The sequence below is a fragment of the Paramormyrops kingsleyae genome, chromosome 23 (assembly GCF_048594095.1).
Source record: "Paramormyrops kingsleyae isolate MSU_618 chromosome 23, PKINGS_0.4, whole genome shotgun sequence".
Classification (NCBI taxonomy): domain Eukaryota; kingdom Metazoa; phylum Chordata; class Actinopteri; order Osteoglossiformes; family Mormyridae; genus Paramormyrops; species Paramormyrops kingsleyae.
Window position 1 is genome coordinate 8,636,118 of NC_132819.1, and position 14,262 is coordinate 8,650,379.

General features: G+C 47.8%; 2 protein-coding genes across 2 annotated transcripts; one reads left to right on the forward strand and one right to left on the reverse strand.

The window, feature by feature from the left end:
* Window positions 1–594: 594 nt before the first annotated feature.
* klhl43 (kelch-like family member 43) lies at window positions 595–8,726 on the forward strand. The gene is made up of 6 exons (XM_023831992.2): window positions 595–801; window positions 4,257–5,124; window positions 5,255–5,601; window positions 6,041–6,340; window positions 6,720–6,895; window positions 7,045–8,726. Exons 2-6 carry the CDS (start codon window positions 4,704–4,706, stop codon window positions 7,826–7,828), a joined length of 2,028 nt encoding a protein of 675 aa, XP_023687760.2. The 5' UTR covers window positions 595–801; window positions 4,257–4,703; the 3' UTR covers window positions 7,829–8,726.
* A 1,095-nt stretch (window positions 8,727–9,821) lies between these two features.
* Window positions 9,822–12,796, reverse strand: rpl11 (ribosomal protein L11). The gene is made up of 6 exons (XM_023831994.2): window positions 12,695–12,796; window positions 11,260–11,410; window positions 10,775–10,881; window positions 10,489–10,620; window positions 10,067–10,177; window positions 9,822–9,901 (listed from the first exon to the last, which is right to left on the reverse strand). Exons 1-6 carry the CDS (start codon window positions 12,698–12,700, stop codon window positions 9,872–9,874), a joined length of 537 nt encoding a protein of 178 aa, XP_023687762.1. The 5' UTR covers window positions 12,701–12,796; the 3' UTR covers window positions 9,822–9,871.
* Window positions 12,797–14,262: the final 1,466 nt, after the last annotated feature.

The following is a 14,262-nucleotide window of genomic DNA, read 5'->3' on the forward strand; positions in this document are numbered from 1 at the left end:
GTCATTTCACTCCACGATACTTCCTAATGCGATTTTTTATTAAGGTGACGCAGCAGTATAGTATCTGTGTTTTATAAATTGGCAAATAACTCACACTGATTAAACGAGGGTGTTGGGGGGTTTCTTTTGACAGGCTTTGCTTACCAGCCTACAAACACATCAGCCATTTACCTCCATACACTCTCCATCAGTTCAAAACTTAAACCTTATTATCAATTATGCCTGCCCCTTAAAACCAATTTAACTTCTCAGCCATCTAAATTATGTGCTTCCATTTTCAAAGTTATATATAAACGCAAACATCCTCTTGAGGTTATGAATAATTTCACACGAGACCAAAATACACATTGAAGATGAAGCTATTTCATGAAGAAAATGGAATCATTCAGGGGCACAATGACTCACACTTATCAACACACATGGTTCTCCAATGCTGTGCATCCCTTTTCCTTCTTCTCCTGCCATAAGGGGACATTGGGGGAGATGCTGGTGATGGAGCCTGGGCTGTGGAGGAGGGTGGTAACTTTACTGAATATAGAATAGCAGGGAGGAGTGTCTGAATTTGGAGATGTAGGTGGAGGGTTAGGGGGCGATGATGGTCACATTTCATACCTTGGCAAGACCTTGCTTTAGCCAGACACTGACGCTTGCCTCGGACAGACAGTGGACAGAGAGGGAGAGGGGAATGAAGACGAGGGAGACAACAGCAAAAAAACAAACCAGAGAGCCAACAGAGAAGTAAAAAAACAGTCAAAAGAGGAAGAGGGAAGTGAGAGAGGGAGATAGAGCAAAGAGCAAAAGGTATCTAAAGGGTTTTCTTGGTGATTTCTTGTTCACCAGTGTTTGCATGCTGTGCTGTATGTTCACCTATTAGATGTGCTCTTCACTAAGTTTTGTGGTTAAAAGGATTTTGTAATAAAAGCCAGGGAAAGTTTAAGTAATTTTAGAACTTAAATAGATGACTTTACGTAAGTCGTTAATGGAAGCTTTTTTCCAAAGTGATTTTTATAGCTGAAATATTTTCAGTGTTATCCATCCACATGTACCTTTTAGGTGCAGGGGAAGTTCTTTAAAGCAGCCCGGTACCTGCTGCCACTCAGAAAGCTATAGACGGCTACAACGCAGGGGTACATTGGGTAGTCCTTCTGGATACAGTATGATGGGATGGCAGGAGAATGTGTCATTGCTGTGTGGTCACAATCACACATGCTTCCACAAACGCCGCTGAAGCTTGCTGAGGGAATCGCCACCTGAAAAGACCCACCTGGACTGATAGGTCTTGTACTTCTCAGCTCTAGTCAGCAACACCAAGGCAGATATTTTGAGTGTTTATCTTCAGAACGAACGAAAAACACACGCATGCATACCAAGAGGAAACTGACCTGCCGTATGGACATTGCAAACTGTAGGAAGTGTATCAGGTTCTATAAATAAGCTGTGCGGATTGCAGGAGGAATGCGGCGAGCGGGAGGGGGTGGGTGGGTGGGGGGGGGTAATCCCATGCCTGCTGCTCCATCTCTGACAAACACAACAGCTGCAGGTGACCACGCTGCCACCGGCCTGTCCTCCCACGTTTCTCAGTCTCTTTAGCAAATTCTTTTATCAAAGTAACTTCCACCCTCTATCAGTTTCATCAGTCTTGAACTGCACCATGAAAGATATGGTCCTAATAATCTTTGTGTTCTAAGTCTGTAGGTCTAACTTCAATGCTACCTACATCTGCATATCCTCTCTTGTGACATTTGTTAGCTGTTATCTGCCTCCTCAGTTCCCCTTTTCCTCCTGCTCTTTTGGCTGTCACAGACTCCCAGCAAACCCTCAGCAATCATCAGCTTTTTTATCCTTCAAAATTCCTCTTTCTCTGTCAGCCCTTCTCTCCCCCTTCATTCTCAACAACACGTGTCCCTCTCCTCTCCTCTGTCCTTCTCTCTATGTTTATCTCTGTCTCCCGGCCTCTTAAAATAGCCTGGGTTGTATCTGCAGTTCTTGCTGTCCAACACCGGGAGAGGAGACAGCAGCTGCCGCGGTGTCGGGTGAGAGCCGCTGATGACTGAGCAAAGAGGCCGTTTCTGCCTTTGTCAGTGGGAAGTTGCAGTTGAAAGGAGAAGTTTCTCTTCGTTGTGTCACTGTGCCAGTTTATCACTTATACTCCTTAAGAGTGAGAGTCAAGTTAGTTATTTCAATAGTCACCTAAGTTCAGCTATATCAACTAGTACTGATACTGTCACTTTTCATATGTAGTGTTTAGTTGTGGGAGACATAAATAAAAATAATAGATAACTAAAACTGACTTGTGAGGCAGGGCAGTAGGCCATAAAACCTGGGCTTGGGTTGCCAGAGAGAAACAGCTGCGTAATCGGATATACGCGGCCTCAGTCCAGTCCCAGAAACCAGGACCCAATGGGCCGTTGTCGGTCAATATCCACCGGCCTGTGCGGAGAGCCGCTCACATGTGTCTGTTGATGGCGATCTTGGCAGAGTGAAGGGGACCCACACAAATGAAAATCCCTGAAGTGTTAAGATTAGTTTGACCCAATGGGCAAAGTCTATACACTCGTCACTTGGCAGTACATGTACACATGTACATGCACAAACAATCTTGAAAAAGTTAAATCCAGGATAGGTGTTACTTTGGACTTTCTTTCATACATCATGTATCAGAAGTGTCTTAACTAATGAAATATTAAAAGGTGAGAACGCCTTATGGTAAGTTGTTGAATGCACTGACTTCCCTTAAAAATATAAACTGCACGCACACACACACATATATATCTGTGTGTGCGTATGCATTTATATGCAGAAATATATGTCTGTATGTATATGATTACATGACTGACAGCATCATAATGAGAAACTCCCTCTTTAAGGAAATCTAGGATGCAAACTGCCAAACTCATATGGTATGGTTGCCATAGAAACAGGACTGGATGCCATCTTATGAGGAAGAATGACTGAGGTCTGCATCACTGCTGAATCAATGGGTCTCACATATCAACTACTCCATGAAATCAGATGTTCAGACACATAAAAGGAACTTATGATGCTTTAAATCACTGTGTGAGGGGGAACGTCATCAAACCATAAGGCTGCTGCAGTAACTATTTCTGCTTTATTTATACTGACGCAAAGTGCAGGTGTCTGTGTGTGTGGATGTGAGTCAGAGATATTGTGTGGAACCTGCCCTGCTGTTCAGTGATGCATGTATAAATGTCCGTGCACATCTCACCCTGTGAGACTGTATACATGTCCCAACCCAAGCCCTCCCCCCTGGACACTTCCTGGAGAGTAATGCCCACCAGTCACTGCTACCCACCGGTAGGCAGTACCAGCAGCTCTTCAGAGTACTGGGGTACTGCGTACTGAATATCAAGGGCAGTAACAGCACCTGTTCCTCCCACTTCAAGCACTGCATTATTTAATATGTCTGAAGTCTTTTCAATCAATTTTTATTTATTATGTATCTTGCTCAGAGAAGCATGGTGACGCTGGGCTTAGCATGATCGCCTCACACCTCTGAAGACTACTGCTTGATTTTAAGGTGATATGGAGTTGCCAGACTATCCTTAGGTATGAATGGTGTGGCCCGGTGGTGGACTGGCGGCCTGCCCAGGGAGTAACCCGCCTCTCGCCCGATGATGCTGAGATTGGCTCCAGCTTGCCCACGACCCAGATGGATAAAGCAGTGTAGATAATGGATGGATGGATGGATGAATGGTGTGTGGAGTGTGCCCTGCGATGGGTTTGCGCCTCATCCTGGGTTATCCCCTGCTTTGCGCCCTTAACCGCCAAGATAGGCTCCAGACCACCTGCAACCCTGAATAGGACAAGCAGGTATGGGTGGATGGATGGATGGATGGATGGGTGGATGGATGGATGGTATCTTATTCAGTGGCATTACATCAGGGCTGTTACTGTTTGGATATAAATGAACTTCCAAACAATATTCTGTGCTTGTCCATCATTATGGAAGGGAAGTTTAGAGATAATCGATACACAAACATAACCAAATTGGGTTTTTTTTTATGAGAACAAACTGCCCTGAGCTTGTCAGACTTACAGCCACTGACAATGTTACACCCACAACTCCAAATGTCTTAACAGGAAATCAACAGCCCTGCTCTGATAGCAGCAGAAAACAAGGGATAAATAGCATACTGATGTGTGCATCAAGCGTTCCCATACAGAAAGCTGCACCAGCCGTAACAGACGATATATATGTTTGTGGATCACGTTGTGATGGACATGTTTCATCTTAGGTGCCGTATGCTGTCTTGCTGAAGCCTGTAACTGACCGTCACCATCTACACCACCACCCAAATCAAGCAAAAGTCCTTCCCCAGTGCCTTGCCCACCTCCTCCATCTCTTCCACAATCAGATCCACCCAAGTAGCCTGTTGAGAGTTCTGTTACTTCCCCCATCAGCACAGCACAGGGTCTGGGGTTCAGTGGGGTGTCAGTGTTTAAGTTAACGTTTCAGCCGCACCAAGGCCTTGTCAGTTTGGCAAACAGTCAGTGATTTAATCAGTTAATTAGGACACGAGGGTGTCAGTTATCTGATGAGCTAGCTAGCTAAGTCGGTCAGCCATTTGATAAATTCGCTAGTTAGCCACTCAGATCGACTACTTTTGTCTCTCGGTGCATCGTCCTGTAAGTCATAAAGATTCACAGATTTACAGCTAACAGGTGTCAAATCAGCTCTCACCATGGCCCCAAAGAAGAAGGCAGCCCGTCAGAAAAAGACAGTGGTAGAGACAGTGGGGGTCGGCAGTGCTGTAAAGGTGGTAGAGAGTGACAAGAAGATCGAGGAGGCAGCACTGGATATCGAGCAGCTGAACCACCTGAACGGGCTGCCCCTCCCTCCCCCGGTGACCAACCCCGGGGAGAAGGTGCTGAGCCTGGGCCGGGGCACTGAGTTGACACGACCCTTCCACGGCTCCGCCCTGCTGGAGGAGCTGAGCCGAATGCGCCAAGAGCGCTTCCTCACCGACCTGGAGCTCGCCAGCAAGACCAAGGCCTTCGACGTGCACAAGCTGGTCATCTCCTCCGTCAGCCAGTACTTCCGCGAGCTGCTGGCCAAGGAGCCCGAGCTGAAGCGAGTAGAGCTGCCCTCACTGTCCCCGCTCGGTAGGCCTCCTCCCCCGGCATGCCTGTCTAACCCTGGCCAGTCCCGCTTCAGCTCCCCTCTGTCTCCAGTCCCATGATCTCTTCCCAAGGAACTCAATCCCCTTGAATTCTGCTCCTACCCACTTGCCAGGCCTGGCCAACGTGATCACCTTCGCATACCTGGGTCGTGTCCACATGTCGCTGTACACCATCGGCTGCACGGTGTCCGCCGCCTCCGTCCTGCAGATGCCGCAGCTGCTGCAGCTGTGCGAGGACTTCCTGCTCGGCGAGCTGAGCGTGCAGACGTGCGTCTACGTGTGGAACATCGCGGCGGCCTATGGCCTGGGGGCCGTGCGGGATGCCGCCCGCCGCTACCTGCTGGAGAACTTCGCCCAGTTCGCTGAGACGCCCCAGTTCACGCAGCTGACCCTAGAGCAGATCACTGCCTTCCTGGAGGATGACGGTCTGCTGTTGCCCTCGGAGGTTACGGCCTTCCAGGTGCGTAAAGGCCACTTTCAGGCCTCAGACCTCCTCATTCAACATTCCATCCTGATTCCATTACAAAACCTAAGCGATTTTACTGGGTGTACAGTGGGTGCAGTTGCAGCCCTGGTCAGATGAAAATGCTACTTGGAAATATTAAGACCTGCCACTTGTGTTAGTCATATCAATGTGCAATAATATATTGTAAATGTATTTACTTTTTTAAGTACAACACTGAAGTATTGGGATCACATATGTCACTGATTAATTTTCCCCCATTAATTTTCTATATCACCGACATGATGAGTACTTAAGTATGATTGACAATAGACATACTACACAGTCACAGTTTTTTGAAACTGTGAGAACTTTTACCTAATGCTTTAAACATCAAGGTTTCAAGGTCCGTAGACTTCGAGGTCTGAGGTTTAGATATTCCCTTGGTATCTTTCAGGTGGCAATGAAGTGGTTGGACTTCGACCCCAAGCGGCATCCCCACGCAGCCGAGCTGCTGTCCCATGTGCGCTTTGAGACGATTGCGGCCAGCGAGCTGGTCAGCCAGGTGCAGCCAGTGGCCCGCATGATGCAGGATGCGCAGTGTCACCGCCTGCTGGTCGAGGCAATGAACTACCACCTGCTGCCGCACCAGCAGAATGTCCTGCAGTCCAAACGCACGCGTGTGCGCGGGAGCCAGAGCGTCCTGCTCACGGTGGGGGGGCGGCCATCCCTCACCGAGCGTGCTCTGAGCCGGGAGGTGAGTCAACACTAACACCCGCCGGCAAAGCAAACCTGGTTATGCTCTTACCAAACCACAGATCATGTGACTCTCAGTCAATGGCAAGTGGCAGGTTGCCGACCTGAAAAATTATTATTTTAAGCCCATTCAGTGACTTGCCTCATATTTCTGTACGTTTCACGCTGCCCGCTCAGCAAGCTTTATCATGGGGGCTGGGTGTCTTGTATTTCTTCAATGGGGCTGAGGATCAAATTCTACAATCACGCCTGATGAGCTCCACCATTCGATGATGTGAATGCTCAGAAACGCTGGGGAATCTGCAGGACGGGCACCCAAGGACCAATCGTAATTGAGTATGGATGCGTGCGGCTAAGGCGACCTCTGACCCCTCTGCTAGGTGCTCTGGAGGAACCCTCGTGAGGGCGTGGCCACCTGGCGCCATCTCTCTCAGCTCCCCGCCAAGAGCTTCAACCAGAGCGTCGCCGTCATGGACGGCTTCCTGTACGTGGCCGGGGGCGAGGACCAGAACGACGCCCGTAACCAGGCCAAACATGCAGTGGGCACCCTAAGCAGGTACTTATGGTCACCTAGGTCACGCTCAAAAGACGGTCAGTGACAGTGAAAATTGTGAGGTGTCGGACGTACAGACTTACTTCAATTCTGGCAGCATGGCTGCTTAACTATGTCGAAACTTTTTATTTTATACACAATTCCACCCTCAGGTATGATCCACGCTTCAACACCTGGTTGCATCTGAGCAGCATGCGTCAACGGCGCACGCATTTCAGCCTGGTGGCCACCGGGGGGCGCCTGTATGCTATTGGCGGGCGCAACACCGAGGGGCTGCTGGCAACCACGGAGAGCTACCTGCCATCGTCTAACAGCTGGCAGCCGCGCGCGCCGCTTGACATTCCCCGATGCTGCCACGCCGGCACCGCACTCCCCACTGGCGAAATCCTCATCACCGGCGGCTACGTCAATCGCGCGTACTCGCGCTCCGTGCTCAGCTACAGCCCCGAGACGGATACCTGGGCGGAGTGTGAGGGGCTTTCCACGCCCCGCGGCTGGCACTGCGCGGCCACTCTAGGCGGGAAGGTGTACGTGGTGGGTGGGAGCCAGCTGGGGCCCGGGGGTGAGCGCGTCGACGTCCTGCCCATGGAGATATTCTCCCCGGAGAGCAGGCAGTGGAGCCAGGCTGCACCTTTGCCCCTAGGGGTCAGCACTGCCGGCCTGGCGGCCCTCAACGAGCAGCTGTACCTGCTGGGTGGCTGGAATGAGGCGGAGAAGCGCTACAAGGCGGCGGTGCAGCGCTACGACCCCGACACCGACAGCTGGTCCGCTGGCGAGGAGCTGCCCGAGCCCACGGTGGGCGTCTCCTGCTGTGTGCTGTCCCTGCCACCGCGCCACAATCCGCGCAAGCAACGGCACGCGCCCGGGCCTGGACACAGCCCCGAGGAGCCGCCCGCAAGGGAAAGCGGCACAGCGGCACAGCCGACCAGCGGCTAAATGAGAGGGAGGCAGGGTCAAGGAGCAAGAGGAGAGAGATGGAGATGGGGGGGGGGATGACGGAAGGACAGGAAGTAGCAGGGTAGGCGGAAGTGAAACAGGAAGTAGATTAAAAACACAGGAAAGGTATCATGCCTTAGCTGCAGGGTGTCCCATAGGTTGTACGTCAGAAGGGCTTTTATTAGCGAGTGGCTGAACATCAGGGGTCTGTGTGGTGAGCCGAGCGAGAGAAACGGCGCCCCCTAACATTAGTGTGTGTAACTGCAGGTGAATGTTATCTGGGTTACTTAGTGTAACGGAGATGCTTCAGCAAAAAAAAATAAAATAAGATTAGATCAAAAGGAAGCACTTTACATGTGCAAGGAGAGAAACGTATAAAGGTTACAAGAAAAAGAGAAAAAAAACAAACGAAGTCGGAATTGAAACCCCAGACAGGTAGCTCGACCATCAGGCCGCCAACTGCACCTTCCAACAGGAAGCTCAGTTAACAGCATACTTTTAATTTACCTTTTAAACTGTTCATGAAACCCACAGAACAGACCAGAATATGAGTCACCTACTGAAATTTGACTCCAGATTAATGGTTCCGTGGGCTACGGTGGGTCCAATGCTACCTCTATCCTAGGAAAATGAGCCAGTCCATTAGTGTTGTGGGGGTCTTGTCCACTTACTGAAGCCCGATCCATCCTGGGATACGAGGGGGGAGGGGAAAGCTGAACTTGCTCAAAAACTATTTTGGCCTATTTTCAATGTAACTTCCATTTCACTTACAATGCGGACATTTGTTAGACAAAAGTATCCTGGGGATAAAATGCAAGCCTCATGTTTGCGTGTCTCAAAGCCGCCCTGTCCGAGGTATTTACAAAATAAAAGCATATCCCTAAATGCTCCAGCTTAACAGACTGGTCCCATTCACTTCCTGGTAGTTTGTTACACCACAAAATTCCCACTTGTTTTCTACACAGGAGCCCCCGCCATAACGTGTCAGCAACAACTGTCAGCAACAAAAAAAAAAAAAAAAGTGTTTTTCATTGTTTCCTCATCCTTTAAAGGGGTATAAAAAAAGATTTCCATTGCTCCATCATCTTGTGAATAAGGCCAAAACAGAATCCCTTCCATTGTAATACAGTACCATATAAAGTACTTCATCACTGTATAATATTAAAGGCTTACTGTAATTTATAATCACATGCAAGTACAGGAAAATCAAGTTTTAAATATATAGGGTCCACAGATGGTTTGCTGTTATCCACAGTTCTGGCTATCGGCAGGTCTTGGAACATCCGTAGTTAATACTCTACGCTGAACCCTACAGCATCAAATGTAATACTTATGAGTTTGGATAGTCAAACCACAGGAAAAGCAAGCAAATTCTCACCAAACCTTCAATTAAACCCACAATAAGCTAAAGAGTGTATGAGTGTTCTAGTCCTCAACAGTGCAGCTGTAATCTTATATACAAATCCAGGTATCAATCAACTTATGACCAGGCCCCATCCTGGAAGTTATGGGGGTGACAAATATACCGTATTAATGCAAGATACAATCAGACATTTAACCAAACCCTATAGTAGCAGCACAAATCCATTTTGGTTCTTGCCACATACTGCACACAAAGTACGTCTACTAATCACATCTGCTTCGGACTTTTTATCTGCAAGTATGATCTCATTACTCGATAAGACTTAAGTCGATGACCATATAACCCCCAGGAGTCATGTAACATTACTCTGGAAAGCAAAACTGACCTATTAATGCTCCAGGAGAACATCTGGACTCATGTTTCAGTTGGCAGATGAATTTAGGAAAAGTGTCACTTCCCAGACAAGTCGTGCTGGTGGCAGCCGCCGTCTGGTGCGCAGCCAGGCGAGTGAGAAAGACCGTACAGCTCACAATCGTGAGTAAACCTCCACCGGCTATAAGAGGCCAGGAAAATGCATGAAACTTTGGGCAGCCAAGCACCACCAGATTAAACTTCAGACAAAAGCAGAGATGTCATTTTTCTTTTTAATAGTACATTACAAAGTCAAAAACATGGTCCGTTTACTTCCCAGGGAGGATGACGCCATCGTACTGAAACAAAGGGAAACGCACATTAGCTCCTGATATCAGGCATCAGGAATGTAGACACACCACGTGCTGCGGTAACGGCAACACCGCCACCCTCAAGAGCTGTGTTAAAAAAAGGCCTCCGTGAACCCAGCACCCTCTGGCCCACGGGCCGCCATCAGAGCTCACCTTCTGCTGGAACCAGCGCATGGCTTCCTCCTTGCGGATGCGGTGCTTGAACCCAATACGGCCCATTTTCCTCTTCTTGTCTGCAATGCTGAAGCCTGGTCTACCCAGGACCTGTATCAGGCGGCAATTACAGGCAATCAATCTACGACAATCACTCTGGGATATAACCCTAGCAAAAGCAAATAAAACACTCTTCTTTACTTGACCTATTTCACATCTATAGAACAAAAAAGGATGTTCAAATCGCATATAAAGGATTCCTGAGAAACTAGCCTGACTGTACTCAAAACATCCTGTTTAAACTTAGTTTACAGAAGGTGAACAAACTCCATTCTACAGACAGCAACACCTGCTTGGCAAATACAGCCAAGTGCCTCAATCTGAAGTATTTTTAGTCCCCGACTCCGCGGCAATCTGCTCACCACATAGAAGTCCAGGCCGTAGATGCCGATGCTGGGGTCGTACTTTATCCCCAGGTCAATGTGCTCCTGGATGCCAAAGCCGAAGTTGCCAGTGTCAGAGAAGTTGTTCTTCCTCAGCTCATACTCACGCACCTGCCGGGAAGGAGAGGTAGGTGGAGACACACCACAGGTCACGCAAGACACACAGGAGCCCCAAGCAGGCGAGCACTGCGACAGTGGCGTGACCAAGCGGCCAGAGAAATGGGGGGTGACAGTGACAGTCATTCAGCTAATAAGGCAAACTCACCTTCAACCCCTTCTCCAGGATCTCCTCAGCCTTTGCACCTCGGACGGTGCAGTGAACGGCGATCTTCTCATTCCTACGGATGCCGAACGATCGCACAGTGTAGCGAGCTGCACAGAAATGTAGGAGAAACATGTGACGACCACCGAGAGCCATGAGATAGGGGCCGTGCAGCATGAAGGCGATGCAATGTAGGTTCTCTGTTATTAGGGAACAGTGATCACGCACATTCTGCCCTGTGCACATGCTTAGCTGGTCAGTAGTCCACTTCCTTAAACCACCTACTGAAGACGTCCTTTGGGGAATAAAGCGGTTTTAAAGGGACTGGGAACAGTCCAAACTACACACAGGTCATCAAGAAGAATCACTGAAGGAGGGATTAATAAGCAACTCCAGGATGTTCATTAAAGGGAGATGCTTAAATTTGGGACTGGGTATTGAGGTGGCATCTCAAAAGAGGCAGCGAGATGGCAGGCAGAGACACGCACCTTTGGAGAAGACCGGGGTCTGGCCAGTGAGCTGCTCCAGCACCTTGGCGGCACGGGTCAGCCTGTCGCCGCTCTCACCCACACAGATGTTCAGGCAGAGCTTGCGGATGCGCAGCTCTCTCATGGGGTTCTCCTTCTTCTCGCCCTGGTCCTGAGAGAGACAGAGGGCAGAATTAGGGAGCAGACCCTAGACACCCAGCCGGGAGACGGGCAGCCTCCAGCACACTTACAACAGGGCTTAACTCTACCGCAAAACACCTAGTCAAGAGTAGGGCTGCAAAGGGGTGGAAAATTTTTGCAAACTTTCAAGAGATTTTCCATGGGAAGTAACATGAGAAAACATGGGAATTTTGGAAATATTGAACTATGTGTAACTCCATACAAGCTGTCAGATATGGCAAAGAAAGCAAACTATGAAAAACACAACATACAATGCATTTTGATGCAGATGCTTATTTTAGGGTGTTTTTAGACATGTAACTATTCACAAGCACTTGGTTACACAATGACATCACTATTAGTGCCATCAAGATGTTTCTTCCCCCAACTACATTTAAGTTTCTTGTTACAGGCTAACCTGCAATTTTTCAAGTTTCCAGTTTATTCCCATTAACTCCCATGGAAAGTTTCCAACTTTCCCTAGTCAAGATCAACCAACATATGGGCCAGGATACAGGTTCACAGGCTGCATTAATCAAAAGCCCGTGATTTCCAACAACTTCCATAGATTTACATCTGCTTTCTTGGATAACGCGCTTGCCTAAAAATTCGACACGCATTAAAACATTGAAACAAAGCATCTCAGAACCTGACACCAGGGCGACCAACACATGACAGACATACTACCTAATAAACAGGATAAAACAATCTAGAAAACCGCTCTTTACCGCATCACGTTATCAGTACACGGGCCGAACATTGTTGAGATATTATATTAAACATTCATTCAGAGTACAGTCACCTGTCTAGCTCAAACTATAGACAAGTGCACCAGAAACAATATTAGGCCTGAAACCCAGGTGAGCATATGACAATGCACGCAGCCAGCGCTGTAGAGTATGGCGGACGTGCCCGTACATATCCCCGCAAAGTAACCGAAGGCAGCGACGGCTACCGACACAATCTATTAACGCGGCTCGCTCGTCAGCTTTCATGATAACGTTACCCTTCACAACATAACACAAGACAGAAAGAAACCTCAGCACTTGAAACTAGTATGATTCGGACTGGACTAGGGTAGTACAACATCGAGGAGCATTTCCATCGTACAAAAAAGTTTCAGCACTCGCATATACAGAAAACACAATAGTAATATCCTACGCAAATATATGCGAGAGTTTACAATTCACAGGCAGCAGCCCGACACAGCGATGGATGCAGATTTAGATTTCATGCAAACACACGTCGCCATATTCGCTGCGGACTCAGCACTCACCGCCATCTTCGAAAGCTAGAAAAGAGCGAGCACTTCCGGAACAGCAATATATAGCCGGACCGGCAACGGTGCAGCGACTGGTGGAAACTGGGACCTGCGATATACCGTTCCCAGCCGCAATCTGAAAATTGTATTTATGTTGTTAAAATTATTATGTGCTATAATTTAATTTAATTTAATTTAAGAAGTTGTACTTATATTCAGTCATTTAAACAAATGTTTCAATATAAAATCAAATTAAGTTGTATTTTTTTAGAAACTTGGATTATACACTCACCTAAAGGATTATTAGGAACACCTGTTCAATTTCTCATTAATGCAATTATCTAATCAACCAATCACATGGCAGTTGCTTCAATGCATTTAGGGGTGTGGTCCTGGTCAAGACAATCTCCTGAACTCCAAACTGAATGTCAGAATGGGAAAGAAAGGTGATTTAAGGGTGGCATGGTTGTTGGTGCCAGATGGGCCGGTCTGAGTATTTCACAATCTGCTCAGTTACTGGGATTTTCACGCACAACCATTTCTAGGGTTTACAAAGAATGGTGTGCAAAGGGAAAAACATCCAGTATGCGGCAGTGCTGTGGGCGAAAATGCCTTGTTGATGCTAGAGGTCAGAGGAGAATGGGCCGACTGATTCAAGCTGATAGAAGAGCAACTTTGAGTGAAATAACCACTCGTTACAACCGAGGTATGCAGCAAAGCATTTGTGAAGCCACAACACGCACAACCTTGAGGCGGATGGGCTACAACAGCAGAAGACCCCACCGGGTACCACTCATCTCCACTACAAATAGGAAAAAGAGGTTACAATTTGCACGAGCTCACCAAAATTGGACAGTTGAAGACTGGAAAAATGTTGCCTGGTCTGAGTCTCGATTTCTGTTGAGACATTCAAATGGTAGAGTCAGAATTTGGCATAAACAGAATGAGAACATGGATCCATCATGCCTTGTTACCACTGTGCAGGCTGCTGGTGGTGGTGTAATGGTGTGGGGTATGTTTTCTTGGCACACTTTAGGCCCCTTAGTGCCAATTGGGCATTGTTTAAATGCCACGGCCTACCTGAGCATTGTTTCTGACCATGTCCATCCCTTTATGACCACCATGTACCCATCCTCTGATGGCTTCTTCCAGCAGGATAATGCACCATGTCACAAAGCTCGAATCATTTCAAATTGGTTTCTTGAACATGACAATGAGTTCACTGTACTAAAAAGGCCCCCACAGTCACCAGATCTCAACCCAATAGAGCATATTTGGGATGTGGTGGAACGGGAGCTTCGTGCCCTGGATGTGCATCCCACAAATCTCCATCAACTGCAAGATGCTATCCTATCAATATGGGCCAACATTTCTAAAGAATGCTTTCAGCACCTTGTTGAATCAATGACACGTAGAATTAAGGCAGTTCTGAAGGCGAAAGGGGGTCAAATACCGTATTAGTATGGTGTTCCTAATAATTTTTTAGGTGAGTGTATGATTATTGCAGTTATTTGGGAATCACATATGAACCATAGCAAATCAGAAAGCAAGTTCCATCTGTTCCGTTGCTTTGACATCATTTG

What these genes read in the sequence shown, in the direction of transcription:
- klhl43 (XM_023831992.2), top strand. Translation starts at nt 4,704, where the DNA reads ATGGCCCCAAAGAAGAAGGCAGCCCGTCAGAAAAAGACAGTGGTAGAG. An exon ending in CGGAGGTTACGGCCTTCCAG is followed by an intron (nt 5,602 to 6,040) that starts GTGCGTAAAGGC and finishes GGTATCTTTCAG; the next exon opens with GTGGCAATGAAGTGGTTGGA. An exon ending in AGCGTGCTCTGAGCCGGGAG is followed by an intron (nt 6,341 to 6,719) that starts GTGAGTCAACAC and finishes CCCCTCTGCTAG; the next exon opens with GTGCTCTGGAGGAACCCTCG.
- rpl11 (XM_023831994.2), bottom strand. An exon ending in GACCCCGGTCTTCTCCAAAG is followed by an intron (nt 10,882 to 11,259) that starts GTGCGTGTCTCT and finishes ATTTCTGTGCAG; the next exon opens with CTCGCTACACTGTGCGATCG. An exon ending in TCCTGGAGAAGGGGTTGAAG is followed by an intron (nt 10,621 to 10,774) that starts GTGAGTTTGCCT and finishes CCTTCCCGGCAG; the next exon opens with GTGCGTGAGTATGAGCTGAG.